This window comes from Coffea eugenioides, chromosome 5 (assembly GCF_003713205.1).
Source record: "Coffea eugenioides isolate CCC68of chromosome 5, Ceug_1.0, whole genome shotgun sequence".
In the NCBI taxonomy this organism is placed as follows: Eukaryota; Viridiplantae; Streptophyta; class Magnoliopsida; order Gentianales; family Rubiaceae; genus Coffea; species Coffea eugenioides.
In genome coordinates this window covers 39,852,761-39,869,776 of record NC_040039.1, presented here as the reverse complement: position 1 = coordinate 39,869,776, position 17,016 = coordinate 39,852,761, and the positions used below count along the sequence as shown (strand labels likewise).

Sequence of the window (17,016 nt, the reverse complement as noted above, 5' to 3'; positions counted from 1 at the left end):
TTAGCTTCACAAGGAGGAAGGCCATGGAGGTTCAGTGACACCAACATAATCAACTCGAGCCTGGGGCTGCCACATGGCACTTACAATCTACAAATTGGGTGGAATATTCAATAGAGCTTCCTCTTTCCAACCTCTCCCTCAGTACCTCTCGTCAGTTACGTCTTTCCATTGTCAAGAGTTTATTGGTATTTGTATGTATTTTAATCATGCAGAAAGAGACCTTGTAGTCAACCACCTGATTTATTAAAGGATTGAATCCAAAAAATATTGTCACAAAAGGCAATTCACTGCAATAAATAACCACTTAACTTGGGATGTAAATAAATTATGAGAAAATCATCTGTCCATGAAAAGAATTAAGAAGCAAAGTGCCTGGTTTGTACTTGAAAGACCAAAAAAGAACTGTGAGTTTTAAGTATATGAGAGCAGGCGAGAAGAAGGGTAAGTCAAAGAAAGAAGAAGAGCTGCGAATGAGAGGACAGAATTCTGGAACATAAGTAGAAAACCGAAAATAGACCTTCAAAGTGATGTTTATAATTGCACGTGGGATACAGGTGGAGGAAAGAAATCGATGCCTATTTAACTCAAGCCCACGTCAGTGCAATCTCTATTGACCAAAAGCCCAAGAAATCAAGATTAACTTTTATGCTCAAACTTCAAGAAAATATTCTTCACATACATCAACAATGATCAGGTACTAACAATCGTAAATTTTATAGTACATCAGAGTATATGTTTGAAAATTTTGAAAACTAAATATTTGCAGCCTTTGGGTGTAGAAGATATAAACATCCAGCAACGATTTAATCTTAAATTAAGAAATTTAATTGGACCATTAAACTCATGATGCAACATCCACTTCAACTTTAGACCCTAATAAAGCAAAGCAGCCACTGAAGCTTTATACAATACCTATACAATATACAACTGAAGCAACTTAGTGCCGTTTAACCCCAAAAAAAAAAAATGAAGCTACTCATCAAGTATATTAATTGAGGCGAATACAATGTTTGAAAGCAGTTAAATTGTTTGGCTTAAACTGCAGTTTGCCCTACCCACTTTTATGGTTTTATCAACAGCCCAATATATAACTACGTCATCAGATATCATTGTACTCATAACTGCAATATAAGAAACTAAATTCCTTTAACCTTTGACAATTGTAAGGCAAAGTGATTGATATAAACCTGTTCAGAGATACCAAAGTGAGTCCCTTCCTTCCATTTGCCTTTCTTCCGCAAGTTTCAATTTTTCAAGAATTTACTGTTGGCAAAAAAGAAAAAAGTACAAATTGATTTATGGAAACCTACTGAAATAAAATCCACAAGAAAAAAAAAACATAGACGATTTCATTGTAGTAAAAAGAGAGAGAGAGAGAGAGAGAGACAATTTTATGTAAGCAAAGAAAAGGAAGAGGAATGAGAGGGGATTAAGCTCCAAAAACCAAGTCCAACCGAATCTCACGAAACAAAAGCTGGTAACAAACATAGCAAGGGGCAGCAAGGGTGGTGGGCTGGAGTCTGGAGGAAGGAGGGATGGTGACTAGGAGAAGAGAGAGATTTACCTTGATTCCTGAGTTGTGCTGCAAGGTGTAAGCAAGCGAAGGGGAGAAATTGGTCCGGTAATTAGAAGAGCAGGAAAGAAAGTGGTAATTAGAAGAGAGCAAGGATTGAAATTAAGAGCAAGGAAGAGAGAGAGAAGGCAAAGGAAGGAGTGTGCACCCGATTCAATGAGGCTGTCTGCACCCACATGTCCCCAAGCCGCCCAAAAATCATGCAACCAACAAACACCCCCAGAGTTCGTGAAAATTACGGAGTAACCAGACCATTTCACTGTTCATCCGAGCTTACACACTTTTAGTGTAGCTATGATATGATATCTAGTCAGAATTTACCCTTTTTTTTGGGATGGGTGGGAAGAGGAGGTGGACTCTCACCCTGTTTGCGTGCAAGGTTCTTCATTTCTATGCTACTCTCCGAACAGATCATGACAAAGACATTGATAGCATAAATTATGCTGCACCTTCAGATGCCCTCCAAAACAGTATCAAAACCATGGACAACACCACGAAGAAATGGAAAGTACTAAAGACAAGCAACTATAAGAAACTTCCAGTAAAGTGAAACTTTAAGTCTGTTTATAACATATTATGGCAAAAAGCCACATCAATTTCTTTTTCTCAAGTTATATGTACAAACATAATCATACGACTGAGATCAACAGTGCGAGGAAACGTGCTTCATCCTCTTTAAGATTTCAGTCCATTTGATCCATAGCTCCAGAAACTAAAGAATATATGTGAAGTTTGTAAAAGATATTAGCACTGAAATGGAATAGAATATGAACCAGTGTTTGGATCTTTCACAGCTTTGAAATTGTCAGCGTTCATTCCAAATTGACCAGAATTGCAATTTCCAATTTCCCTCAGCTTACCTGATCAAAAGGTAAACAATTCAACTTCGTGAGAGATATCATCATATGCAATTGAACACACATATAAACTGGAAATAATTGATACCCTAAAATACTTTCACCATCAACCGTATCAAAGTAAAGCAGACAAAGTTAAGCAGATTTTGCTGCAATTATCCAGGGTTCAACAAAATGAACTCTCCTTGCTTGAGGTGCTAAATAGGGAAAAAGGAATAGGAGAAGCAGATATAACCCATAGAATGTAAGAATAAAGTCACAAACAATAATGTTGGCTGCCAATGAACTCAGAAAAAGTGACTCAACTGCACAAGGCGTGTTGAAAATATGCAGACAAACCAAGATCAGAAGTTCAATAAAAACATAAACAAAAGGATTGGAGTTGTTCTATCAGCATAGTATGGTTTCCAAAATCTACACCTTGGGTTCAGGAAAGTACAAGAATCTATTCTCATTTAATCATGATCTCCAAATGCAGCAAAGATAAACCATGAACAGCTTGAACAAATTCGCCCTCTACAACTTCAAGCACTGCCAGGCTATTAATAATTTGCAAATACTTCACTACAAAATGAGTCCATCACTTCAACACGCATCACAGGATATGATGACAGAAACAAATGTAGTTCATTCTTGAACTACCTCAGCTTAACTAAATGCAATTTGTTCAGGCACTAAATGTTATGAAGGAAAAGCAGACAAAAGCACGCTCAATTGCACAAGCACAGTAACACATACCATAAGAAATACCTTCACTCTAGTTCACATATATGGAAGTGCTTACATTTCCCTTAAACCATCCTTTTGCTAATCTCAGTAATCGTTTGTCCACTTCCACAAGCATCTATTCTTTAGCAGCACCTGAAGCAAAGCTTTATCTGCTCACATTAACCTTCCCCTTCCTCCAGAATCTTCCGAATGCACTAGCCACCTCAGCTCACACTAGCTCCTTTTACTTTTGCAAAAATTCCAGATCCTCTCCTCCTCCTCCACTCTTCTCCCCTAGAACACATTTTCTTTTGCAAAAATGAAGCATTCCTATATTTACACGTGAAGAGCAAAAAAGAATCATTTAACAGCAACTACCCAAAGAAGTTCATACCACCAATGGTCAACAATCATTTCTTCCTTCATCTTTTGACGTTTTTCATCTGCTAATGGCTTCAAGCGAACAATCTGTCTTCTAGCTTGATCATATGATGGGTCAACTTCCAAAACCTTTGTCATATCTGCATATTGTAATGAACACCAGCATAGGAAACAATAAATTGTGAAAAGCCATATGGACTATATGAGAAGATTAATGAATGCCATTGGCTTTGCGTGTGTGTGTGCTTTTGTGTGTGTGAGAAAGAGAGAGAGACAGAGAGAGAGAGAGAGAGAGAGAGAACAAGCAAGATTGCAGCCATTACACATATAATAAAGCCACCACAAATCATAGATTAGTCTTCTTATAAGCACAAGTTTGTGCTAGAAGTTGCCAGCAGCTGCTCAATGACAGTAAAATATTCAAATTCTTACACCGACATACCTGCTATAGTCTCTTCAAATTGTTACAACTTTTCATACACCTCTGCTCTTCTTAGCAAAACACTTATGTAGTTAAGGTTTAGCTCCAATGCTTTTGTGCATTCTTTAATACCATCATCATATTTTTTTTCTGTAAAACAAACCACCAAAAAGAACTTCATCAAAATCCAGTCAAAAACTTACCAATGCATGACATATTTATAACAATGCATATAAATAATGATATCACATTAGGAGTTATTTGCCAATCAGCCAACAGGTATTAGCAACAGATAATGGAGGCTGCTGTAACGGCAACCACCACCAAGATGCTTAGTGAGGAGGCTAAGTGTATGGGTCCTCTCCAACACAGGGAAAAGAATGGGAAAAGAATACTTTAATGGACAACAAATTATAGCTTTAGGAAAAATTCTAAATACTAAGATAAGTACCTTCTCTTCTCCAAAGATAAAGGATAAGTACATCTTGTTAATGGACAACAAATTATAGTTTTAGGAAAAATTCTAAATACTAAGATAAGTACCTTCGCTTCTCCAAAGATTAAGGATAAGCACATCTTGTCTGCCCCTATGAGCTGAAGAGAATTGATATCCAAATTTGATAGTTCAAATCAAATTGAAAGGGATACAGCTCAGATTGATGAAAACAGATCTTCGAGGAACCTTATTTGGACATAGCTAACAGACTTTCTTCCATGTTCACCATTGACACATTAAGGAGATTACATACAGATTAAGGCATAGCACGTTGCCATGGCCAACTTTCCTACTCGTCAAGATTCAAATCTATCAGCTGTCCAATGTAATTGGAACAATAATAAAAGCGAGGTCTATTTAGATCTGGCAAGAAGAGGTGTAGACAAAATGAGTATTAGCTGTTTATCACTATCAGAGCCAATATATCTTCTTTATAATAACTCAAATTCAGCCTTCATGTGACCATATCTAGATAACAATGTCACCAGTCAAGAAACTTCAAGGAAACCTATAATCATGTAAAAAGACTAAATTAAACATTCACAATTTTCACAACAATGCAGTTGCAATAATATCCACTTGTCTCTTTAACAAAAAAAAAAAAAAAGTCTTTGTTTCAGACATGAACTATGTACATGTTTTATTACAATATTATTTTTAGAATTTGCCTCAAGTTCCATCAAATGCTCTCGCAGAGAGAGTTTTTTATAACACAATCTTTATGTTTTACTACTCAGCCAAATGATACCCAAGATCAACCCATACTAATCAATTACAACATTCAAAACTGCATTCCAACTCATAGATATAGAGAAAGTTAAAGAGCAACTTTTCAAGAAATACATGCAAAAAGTACAATTTTGCCATGTATCAACTCAGCAAGATGAAAGCTTACCAGTTTATTTAACATGCAGCATGATTTGTATGGCATACTGACCGTAATTCAACAGATTTGGATATACTGGACACAGCTGGTAAAGCAATATCATACTTAGACAATGCCTCTTCATCTTGACCATCTTTAAACAATGTATTATCTTCAACTTTTGCATCGTTGGCTTCTGTTAATGCTTTCTGCTCCAAAGAGAGATAGCTTAAGAGATGACAAGAACTTCTAACAAAAATACAGCTACAAGAGTTTATAAAAAGAACCAGGGCAATAACAGGACAAGAGGATTCCCACGTGACTCCAGCTTGGATCTTCACCAAAAAATTCAGCTTCAACTTCTCTTTTGACTTTCAGAATGTTTTCTGCAATGCTGACCACCCCCAAGATAAACAGCCCAATCAGATACATTCAAAGCTTTAACAGAAGTTTCAAAAATCATCCTTTTCTGGTGGCTAACTACACACATTTTCACAGTCCGAGACAGTCCACATGAAGAAGTTCAATAGCAAAAGAAAAGAGTCTTGATTCTTAACCGTGAATCACAATCAAGTAAACAACAGATATGCTAGTCTGGTAGATAATCTGCCAGATAAATAAAAGAACAAATTTCTGAACTATGCTTCTTCCTACCATGAACAGAATAGTTACTATCTAATCTAGCTAAAATAAAAAATCCAATCCTATTCAAGTGTACAACAGACGACATAAATTGTATACCACTTCACCTGAAAGTGACTGAGTTGTATCATACAATTTTCACAAGTATCAAGATTGATACTGGGACAAATGATCAATACTCATCTTAAATACACAAGATGTATTTAATGTAAAACCTATTTCGCCATTGTCAACACTTTGAAATATTTCAAACTCCAACCGAATATTTATTACTGAGAATAAAACAAAGGAACAATGTGGTAAGAATACTTCTCCCAACTGCAGCAGCTGGTCCCTGGTATATTGAATATGTTCCCTACCCCAAAGAGAGTGTCTCCAGTATACAATAGAAAATTAAGAACAGATTGGAAAAATCAGCTAGAGCAAAAATAGCCCAATGGAACAAGTAAGAATATGGACCTAACAAACAAGGGTGACAATTGAGTATTGAGTATTACATGATTATGCAATTAACAAAATGGTTGCTAAGTCCATTACAACCTAAAAACTAGGGCATTAAGTTGGTTTAACATTTCGACCGGAAAAAAATAAACATCACATATCATTATATATTCAACCAATGGTGCAGAAGTTCCATGCAACTGCCCCATTTTAAAATAGAAAATAATTCAAATGCATGCAGAGTCCTTTGCAAACTATCCTTGGATGCAAAAGTAAAAAAGTGAGATCACAGCTGTTCACCACCAAGTCGTAACGAAATCAAGTGCATACAGAGTGGCAGGTGGCGATTAGATAGACAGCACGGCGATCTCAATATTCATCATTATAAGGAAAACGAAAACCACAATTTTGAGGAGGCCAGGCCTCAAAAGGAGCATCATTTTTTACTCCTTAAAACAATCTACTGGAGCTTTCATGTATGTAGGGCAATTTATGGGCTACAAGATACTCGTTAAACACCCACCTGAAGCCTACTCATGTTATCTCCATATTTACAGCAGATACACATCTTAAATGCACTACCAAGAATTAGGAACATTTTAATCAGTTCCCTCACAGGCTCGGCAAGGGTAACTACATACAATGATATATCAATAGCAATACACGCTGTTGAGAAACAAAAGCTGTGTGGTTTTATCCAGCAAAGAAAGCAGAGGAATTACAGAGGGGCATACCATAATTAGCACCCCAAGAATGTTTTCAGAAAAGAATCGAGTACCCAAACCAAATTGTCTGAGGAGAAAACACTGATTTTGAGGAATGAAAAAAATAAGTTGAGAACTCAACAATTAAATTTTGGCCCGTAAAACTCCAGCTAAGCACATTAATATCAGCTTCATCAAGGAATCAATATCATCTTTCTCAAATCAAGACTATTCTCAAGCAAGAAGAGAAGCCAATAAGCTACATAAATGGCTTGCATCCCAGTGCTGCTGCAAAAATCAAGAATTTTTAATCACCTTAGAACTGTCATTTACGTATAAACACATCTTCAACTGTGCTAAAAGAAAGGTTCCATACACATAAATGAACAAGATTTCCATGATCCAACCACATTAACTGTTTTACTTGATACAGAGGCGAAAACACATGCTTCTTGGAAAACAAATTCCTTGCCGAACATAATGCACAAAACAACATCCTTGGAAAAAAATACCTTGCCTAACATAATGCAGAAAATGAAAAATGACATTCTTAAAAACAAATATCCTGCCAAACATTAAGCAGAAAACAAATTTCCACAAATACATTGTGCACATATCTATGTGATTATACATTTTTTCACACGTACAACTGGCCATGTTAATTTCCAATAACACAACTGCTACCATGTTTCCTGCACTAGTAAGTCCACCAAACCTCAAAATTCAAAAATTTAACAATCAAAACCAGCAAGAACAAGACTCAAACTTCCATAATCAGCTGCAAAACTTTTTCTTAAAAATGCAAAACCAAAAAATTAGCACTAAACCCAAAACTAAACTAAAATCTACAAAACGAAATACAGAATCAGCACCAAACAGCTTCACTTACACACCAAACCATAAAAATCCCAAAGTTTTCTAATCTGTTCACCAAATTATCTAAGAACTAGGCATAAATTCATCAAAAATTTAACATACTAACTAAAACTCGATAAGCCCAGAAAAAACAAACGAAAAAACCAGTACTTTTACATACCAAAAATCCAATCTTGAAGCAATGAACAGCTAGATAATTGAGGTAAACATGGACAGAAACCACAAAACCCAAGACCTGATGTGTAATTTTTAAACAGATGACAATTAGACATGAACGAGGAGAGTGGAGCGGGCGCTGCCATGAGGCTGGAAAAAAGGAGATTAGAAGAACTGGCATCGTTGTTATTGATTGAAGAGGGTTCAAAATGAGGACCAATCAGTCTGCTGCCACCTCAGCTTCCACCTCCAGGTCTATAGCTTATCACTGTCTGATCAGCCTGAACATCTCAATCAAAAGCAATCTTCGCCGTCCAAATTTTTTGAATCAAAAAGATTCAAAATTTTAGAAGTAGATGCTGAAGGGAGTTTGCAATTGCAAGGTTTAGATTTTCAGCCGCTTATTTGTGTTGCAAGTAGCCAAAGAACTAACTGAAATTACCTATAACCGTTTTACTTTCCTGCCAAGATTCAAGAATTCAGTGTTTCTCTGCACTTGGACAACAAAAGACATACTTTGCAAACACAGACAATTACCATTTCTAAGGTTAAATGTCTGTGTTGCTAATCAAAGCAAGACATATCAAATGTGGCTTTTCCATAAACAAGAAATTGCATTACAGGGAATACTTTATTCAGTCATATGACACAATGATCTTTCAAGATTTGCCTGGCAAGATCAATTGCTCCACTTTTCTTGTAGATCAGATGCAAGTTGTAAGCTGCTTCCCGACGAAGATCACAGTAGCCTGACTTTGGAGAAGCCAGACCATCTGGTTTCTCATTTGGAAGGTTTGGCATGGGGCAATCACTTTCATGCATTGTAAGAACCTTTTCATAGTTTAAAGCAGCAAGAGAAACAAGACCGACATGATGATATGCTCGAGCTATATTATACAGTGCTTCCTGACTATATCTGCAAAGCTGTAAATTATTGTAAAGAAATGCCAATCCTTGGGCCACAGACTGATGTTTGTTTTGAAGTCTGTGACCTAGGGCCAAGTTTATCAATGCAGTTCCAGCACAAAGATTGACCAAGGGAATATCTGGCATCAGCTTGTAAGCTTCCAAATATTCCCGAACAGCTGCTTGATGCTGGCTGATCATGGTAAACTGGTGCCCGAAAATGAGAGTGAGTGGTACACAACTTTTGTGCTTGGTTCGCATGGTGTGCAAAAACTTGTTATGCTTTGAATATCGACTGTCCAGTTTTGACATTACTTTGTAATAGCAGTTCCATGCAGAAAAGCTATAAGGACGTTGATCAACAATATAGCGTGCATATTCAAAGCCGTGAGCAGGATCAGCAATAGTGTATGCTATTTGGGCTCCCAGAGTTCTAAGCTCTTCGTTCCTTTCAACAGACAAAACATTGGAGGCCAATTTCAGAGTTAAATTGATGATTTTCAATGCTTCCCAATACTTTTTCAAGGATGCTAGTGATTTGCATAATTCTATAATGAGATGATGATGTTCTGCATCTCTTATAAGGTTTGGAAGAGGAAGCTCTCTTGGCGCTTGTTGGGGAGATTCATCCTCTGAATCATCACTTATCCACTCAATTCCAGCAGCCAGAGCAGCAGCTCTTTTTGCTTCCTTCTTTTTTAGTAACTTTTTTGCTCTGGACGCTCTAGACAGATCTGATGCTGAAGCTACAGGTCTAAATCCATGAAACACAGTATCAGTCCTAACATGATCAAGTATTTTTATCCGTTCAGAAAGAACACTTTTTGATAGCTTCTTCCTTGGCCTGACCTTTTGTTGTATAGTCTCAAGAAACAATGTCTCGCGAACCACAGGAAAAAAAACATCTACAAATGCCTCTAACAATCCTTTAGCTTTATAGATTTGAGAAAGCTTCAACTTTATCTTCCCATTAAGCCACCATGGTTTTGCTGCATTTAGGTTCAAGTTAAATAGTGATTCTGATTCTTTAGGAGGACATAGAACAGAAATGGCTTCATCATCTTTATTTTCTTCAAGAAGAAGTGATGACAAAGCCAGCCGAGCATCAACACTATTCTCAAGTTTGTCTAAAGCTCTGTAGAAGTAACCAATTGATTGCAATCGTTTCCCCAGACAACAGCAACACTCAGCAATTTTCAGATACAGGCAACCATTGTTCTTAACATCATCTCCTACCAACATCATATAGTATTCTACTGCAGATTCATAATGCCCGTGATTCATTAGTGAATCTCCAATCTGAATAATCAACTGGCGATGATCATGTAAATTCTCATGTCTCAAAACATTGAAAAGAGCTTCTGCTTTTACCAAGTTTCCAAGGTGAATATGACATATTCCAGCTTTTGTGCGTAGACATAATGGCATCTCTTTCCCAGAGCAGTAAACCTGCTGTGCATGCTCAATATGCTCGAGGGCTTTATGATGTGCATTGCCTTCCATGTGTAGTGAAGCCAATATATCAACCACATTTAAATCAGGTTCCTTGCAATAATTTCTGAGATAGCTTTCCAGTACAGTGACTGCACGCTCAGATTGGCCACATTTTTTATACAGCTGGGCCGCAGTCTGTAGTACCTTTACATTGTCGGGACAGAGCTGTGAAATTTGCTCATATGAATCAGCAGCTTTCAAATAATCACCCAACTCAACATAAAGAGATGCACGGTGAAACCGCAAATTGATATCTTCAGGATCTGCTGTTATTGCTTTAGAAAGGCAGTACCTGGCTTGTCCTGTATCACCTTGTTCTACGGACCATGTCACAAGAAGCTTCCACAGAGATGCATCCTTTGGGGTTAAATGGGCAGCAATCATGTAGAAATCCAAGGCTCTCTTCTTATCACCCATCTCATTATAGATGAGCCCAAGCCTATGATATGGATCAGGAAGATTGGGAGAAAGACGAATCACTTCATAAAACATCCCTATGGCCTACAAGCTCAGAAAATCTACAATGAACAAGAAAATTGATAACCAAAAACAACCATTATAGACATTGCCCTTCTAAAGATTCCAAGCACACAACCAGAAAATGCCCAAGTCAAAATGAGATTCCGACCAGTTCTAATTAACATAAAGTGCTATGTGAAGACAAAAAGTGACCATCGTATTGAATTTCTCAAAAAGTGCGAGTAAAACTTCATAAGAAATAACTCGGCTTTTACTGAGCTTGTACAGTTACTTCACTGTGCCTAAAAGAAAACTAAATATGCTATTTTTTATAACCATTATAACTAGATCCTCAATACAAAAGGTCTGACTTAGCACAAGACTTAATTCTCATATATCCAGAACAAAGTCAATGCATTCAAACTGCAAGAAACTTATTCACTCAAAGGAGAGGACCAACACTTTGCAAAGCAGGCTAACAAAGTGAATAGATCTGTAATTTTGCATTCCTTATGAAGAAATAGTTCTTCAGCCAACATCATTGTAGATGCCCATGAATAACAAAATGCAAGATATCCAGTCAAAGCAAATGGTAAACAAACTGAAATTTACCCAAAAAGAGAGACAATTAAGGAATGGTCACCACCATGCCTTCCATAGCAGTAATTTGCATGGATATAGTTAAAACCAAATGGTAAATCAAGTAAAGATTGCCCTACAGAATGACAAATAAGGCAAGCTAAGGCCATACCTCTCCATAGCGGCCATGGGCATAATGAAGAGTAGCATCACCAAGTTTTCGAGTCACTTCAGGACTGACTTTATTCCTTGATCCCTTTCGTCGACCTCTTCTCTTGGACTGCACAAGGTAAAAAACAAGCAGTTTGCAAAATGTCCCAAAACCAAAAAAAAATAGGGTAGCATAAAACTTCAGAAGATAATGCAACAAAAAAAACCTTAAAAAACTTAAATATGAATCCAACCAATTTTATTTGTCCGCAAAGCCAAAAAAAAATGTCATGAACAGAGAAAAAAAAGATCAGGAATGTGAATGTGGCTCTCAAATTTCTTTTCCTCAGTCTTTGCCTCAAGCTGGGTATCTCGCTAAGGTGTTGGGCTGCTTGGCAGGAAAAACAAGAGAAAGATAGCTTCTTAGAAAGGTCTCCTACAGATTAAAATGGTTTTTGCAACCATCTCCATCTTGAAACACTGTCAAATTACTCAAATAAAGATGGATAAAAAAGTTACTTACACTAGTCTGAGTTGTGACTTTCAATTTGGTAGAGACAAGGTCCAGTGATATTTTTGTTTTAGGTGTTGATAATGAATTAGAGTGAGTCCCAAAAGACTTGGTACTAGCTAGTGTGCTCTTACCCAGGTTTTCATGGATTAATTCCTATATATGCATTATGAAAAGACTTACATATGTCCACTCAAGACATGAGTTAAAATAAATAAATGAAGCATATGAAGACCAATGGTTTGAGGTGGCACCAGAAACAGAATATGCTCCCCTGAAACACCCAGAATATAAACGTTAAGGTACTAACTATTCTAAGAAATCTTTATCAATAGAAGTTTCCTTTCACGATGGCAGCAATGCTTATAACTAAAATACTTGACGGAGAACATGAGAGCCAAGCTGCTGGCCTTGTTCCTGCTGCTTTTGATATAATGGTGACAGATATCAGACTGCATATGTAGGGAAGCTGCTTGGCCGCATTCTTGCTGGTTTCTCAAAATCTTAAGCATTACCAAAATCGGACTAGATTATGTTTGGGCCACGGGTGAGCAAAATGAGCAAAAAATTAAAAAAACAAGTCCACAGGTCCACGGCAAAAGTCACTCAACAGTTAAAGGAATATCTATGGCTCAGATTCCATTCGTCTACAATCTGATCAAAGAAACCCAAAAAAAAGGAAGCATTATCAACTATGGTAAAATTGAACTCAATCTATTAAAACAGCTGTTCTCCAATTATCATATACTTGTAAAAGCTCTTTAATATAAGTCCAAAAGAACAAAGAAACAGCCAAAAAGGAGGGGGTCATTTCACAGGATTGCCAATCACTTTGTCACCAAAGAGGTTGCAAGGTCAAGAAAAATCTTACTCAAAATGAAAACTGGAAAAGGAACCAACAAGAGTAATTTTTTCCCCCAAAAAATGAAAAAAAGGAACTATATTAAAGAGAATTACGTGGGTGAATCCAAAACATGGTTGCATAGATATGGCGTTGTACTTTATTGAACACATTACAAGAGTGAAACAACATGAAAAGACACGTCCTTTTCATCAACTGAAAGGTCATACCTACCACATTGAAGCATGAAAACTAAGCCTTTAGGTTTCACAGTGCATCTTGGCTAGTGCAAAAAGTTAATCATAAGTTGTATTTTCAATGCGAAATTATTTTTTTTTAGTCAATGCATTCATAATAAAGCAGATGCATGAATGCAGCACAATGTTACAAGAAAAAGACATGATTTTGAAATTGTCTAGACTAGTTAAGCTCGAAATCCTCCAACTTAGCCACAAGTGCAAGAGCAAAAATTGGTGAAAGCACAAAGCTATGGTGGAAAAAAGTGAACATGCATGAATACCATACCTTCCTGGATCTTCTTCTAGAGCCATAATTCATGAGTTCCATTATTTCTTCCATGGTTGCACCAGAAACATCCTCTTGTCGTTGCCGTGGTTTTTTAGCTGCAGGTACTTCCCTGCCACACCACCAATGAAAGAAACGAAAAGAACATAATATCAGCAGAGCATTGAGCAAAAAAGTTGGAAACTTGAGAAAAAGAAAAAACTTTTAAGGGGATTCCAATGGGAAGTATTAAATCACATGCCAAAAAATTCATTTTTCTTTCCTTCTTTAGGTACATAAGAAAACATTAATTCCTTTATGTGCAAAAAATTACAATGAGAACAGACAGTTTCACAATGGTTCAATTGTTTTCAGTGAGTAGATGCCACCTTACTGATACCAAAAATTGACATAGGAGACTCAAACAAAGCCACACTTACTCTCTACCTCCCTAGGTAGGCCATCTAAGAGACCCAGCAATGCCATGGCAATATCAGGTTTTAGCTGGAGACAAAAGAAAGCTAAATCACCATTACGACCCACTCAAAATTGGAAACTCGCCAAGATTCCAAAAAATAAAGCAATGAAGAAAAAGGCTAGATCATCTGATCAAAGACAGCTAAATGAAGCTGTTAAGAAGTAACCAGGTAGCACATTCAAAAGAAACGAGATACAGAAACAACAAAGTCAAACTGCAAATATATATATATGCCAGTGTGTGTAAACTTCTATAACCTCAGCAAAATCTTCAATAAAACCAGAGGAAAAAGATAGCTCCTCTATTAGCGCGACCAATTCTTTCAAATTTTTACAATGTAGGTCGCCCTTATTTAGTTCCATCAACAACAACAACAAGAGAAGCAATCTTCTATAACCTCAGCAAAATCAACAGCCGGATGACTTGATTGTTTCCAAAATTTATTAAACATGTCTTATTGAAGCAAACAGAACACAATTTGCATGAAGCTCTTGATAGGAAACAAACGATGAATTTTCAATCAAAATCACAATAACAAGAAGACGGAACTAAATAAGAGCGACCTACGTTGTAAAAATTTGAAGAATTGGTCGCGCTAATAGAGGAGCTATCTTTTTCCTCTGGTATTATTAGCAATACTCATTCAAAGGACTTGAAGAAATAGTGCAAGTTGCTTTTGATTAGCAAATAGTCAGAAGGAGAGAGAGAGGGTACCCTTGGGGTATGGCTTGGAGACGGGCCTTGCGCTTTTTGGCAGCCAAAGCTTCATAGTCGTGCTCCAGGCGCTGGAATTGTTCGTAAGGCTGGAGCCCAGATGCGTCCTCTTTGGTAAAAGCCAGAGGATCCATGTCATCACTGAACCTGAATTTATACCCTTCTTCCTCTTCATCCTCATCATCATCATCTTCTTCTTCTCCTTCAATATTAGCCATAGTGTTAGCAGTAGTGCCTTCTCCTTCATCATCGACTTCATGTTCTTCTTCCAATTGTGATTCCAATTCCATAGGATGCTCATCTGCATGGAACTCACTGCTGCTACCTACAACCCCAGCACCCTCGCCCTCCTCCATTCTGCTCTCCACCCAAGCGCTAATTGAACTCTGCAAAGGAAAAGCCAAAAGACTTAGGGTCCGTTTGGTTGGACTGAAAATATCTTTCATATCGAAGTCATTTTCCTGGAAAATCACTTCCTTCTCCATAATATTCCGGTGTTTGGTTACTTAGTGAAAATATTTTCCAAATTCCTTTTTTTCATAATTTTCCGGTATTTGGTTTGTCAGTGAAAATATTTTCTGACTTCCTTTTTTAGTGTTTGTTGATATGTTGCAAATATTTTCCTATTCTCAAAACATTCCTCTCATTACAAGTTGTTTTTAGTTTCTATCCATTATAATCATATTATCATTTTTAGTACGAATCAATTGAATTTGTAAATAATCACAATGAATTAGCTCATAATTTGAATCGTATAATGATTCATTATTCAACAATTATTCTTTTAAGCTAAGAACCTCAGTGCTAATGAACTCCTACAACTAGCAGAAAGCAGCTTAAAATTTCAATAAATAAAGATATTTCAACCAAATGTTTTAGCCAAATGGAAACTGCAGGTCATATTATCCAAAAGAAACATATATCAGAATATTAAAGAAAAATGACATAAACCACCAACAGATCAGTGCACAGGCTAAGTATCAACAAAAAGACACCCTGCAGCACTGCAAAGGGATGAAATAAGTCAAAAAGTAAAACAAAAGAGACAACACTCAAGATTTTAACAACAACACAATAGCACATAACAGAAATCAGATAAGCATCAACAATCTATCTCACATCATAGCTCTCCCTTCTTCTCCCTAGTTCCTTCACACCCCCTCAACATCCCTCTAATGTAGTCATCATCTCTAAACTTGCTCTCTCAAATAAATTCATGGCAATAAATGATGCTTGCTGCCATCACATGGTAGAGAAATTGTATCATTTGTCTTCTGCTTGTATCACATTTTAGATTTGTGTAACTTCGATGCTGTTAAGAAAAAACGATTAAGAATTATATCAACCATTCAAAAGTAAATTGGGACAACATATTCTTTTACAATTTTGAGAGAAACGTCAAATACTAGATTTAAAAATTGAATATGATGGTATTTGAGAAGATATATGTAAGTAAAATCAATGCTTCCACAACAATAATTTAAAAGATTCATAATTTGACTATTATGGATAGATTTTCACTTGGAAGGTAAAAAAAAATAGTTTGCCTTTTTTACAAAAAAAAAAAAGTTACTTTTAGAAATCTAGGTACAAAACTATTATTTTTGTTGTTTTCTTTGTGACTACTCCACAATCCACTCTCCAAGTAGCAAATGAGTAGCCTGGACCTTGAAAGTTTCATTCATTTTTTCCTCTAGCCAAATTACCTACAACAAGTAGCATTGAGACCAAACATAGATTCCATTTCCGGAGTTAGTTTTTACAAAAAATGAGCCGAAAGTGGTCAAAATGCCAAGAAATCAGTTCAGTTTTTATTTTTTTAAAACCCTCACATCTTCACCAAAAGTCATAAAAATTATGCCAAAACCCTCCTGATAACTTCTACAATACAACTATAATCTTAGTTTGACAAGTAAACAACAACAAAAGGATGCATTAAATCAAAACAGCCCCAAAAATGAAGAAAATTATTCTAATGCTTTTAAGGCTCAAAAACTCCCAAAATTTTGGGTAACCAAGCATTTTCAGATCTTTGCTAGCTAATGGTCTTCCATTTAAGCAAAACATACACGCCAAATTCGCTTCTTTGGTTCATTTTTTCATTTAGACATTTTTTCAAACATTTGGCATGCATTCACAGCACCGTTTCTTTTTTTCCTAATTTTGTTCAGTGACCCATCCCAAAATTTCATCCATACAACACCAACAAAAACCAGCAAAAATAAGCAATAAAAAGGGTAACCACACATACATTCAATCT

The 17,016-nt window shown here is 36.5% G+C and overlaps 1 protein-coding gene, 1 long non-coding RNA gene and 1 other non-coding gene across 4 annotated transcripts; all 3 read right to left on the bottom strand.

Annotated features, from left to right (window-relative positions):
* Positions 1-3,229: 3,229 nt before the first annotated feature.
* On the bottom strand, positions 3,230-4,800 carry LOC113772362. Its single transcript, XR_003468528.1, has 3 exons — positions 4,484-4,800; positions 3,962-4,090; positions 3,230-3,659 (listed from the first exon to the last, which is right to left on the bottom strand). It is a non-coding gene; the product is annotated as an uncharacterized LOC113772362 (long non-coding RNA).
* Positions 4,801-6,856: 2,056 nt separating this feature from the next.
* Positions 6,857-6,959, bottom strand: LOC113772710. Its single transcript, XR_003468668.1, has one exon. It is a non-coding gene; the product is annotated as a small nucleolar RNA snoR103 (small nucleolar RNA).
* Positions 6,960-8,088: 1,129 nt separating this feature from the next.
* Positions 8,089-15,141, bottom strand: LOC113772599 (general transcription factor 3C polypeptide 3-like). 2 transcript variants are annotated; one of them, XM_027317235.1, is made up of 5 exons: positions 14,757-14,836; positions 14,005-14,068; positions 13,586-13,697; positions 11,731-11,838; positions 8,089-11,021 (listed from the first exon to the last, which is right to left on the bottom strand). In XM_027317235.1, the coding sequence occupies exons 3-5, from the start codon at positions 13,637-13,639 to the stop codon at positions 8,760-8,762; spliced, it is 2,424 nt and encodes an 807-aa protein (XP_027173036.1). In that variant the 5' UTR covers positions 13,640-13,697; positions 14,005-14,068; positions 14,757-14,836; the 3' UTR covers positions 8,089-8,759. The 2 variants fall into 2 exon arrangements, with proteins under 2 accessions (XP_027173036.1, XP_027173035.1); XM_027317234.1 differs by lacking the exon at positions 14,005-14,068 and having other exon boundaries at positions 14,757-15,141.
* Between the last annotated feature and the right edge of the window lie 1,875 nt (positions 15,142-17,016).

Bases quoted from the DNA above. Each gene is read 5' to 3' on its own strand.
- LOC113772599 (XM_027317234.1), bottom strand. From the start codon at position 15,112: ATGGAGGAGGGCGAGGGTGCTGGGGTTGTAGGTAGCAGCAGTGAGTTC. The intron at 13,698-14,756 runs GTACCCTCTCTC...GTGGTGTGGCAG, and splicing joins CTCCAAGCCATACCCCAAGG to GGAAGTACCTGCAGCTAAAA. The intron at 11,839-13,585 runs GTATGGTATTCA...TACCTTGTGCAG, and splicing joins CTAGAAGAAGATCCAGGAAG to TCCAAGAGAAGAGGTCGACG.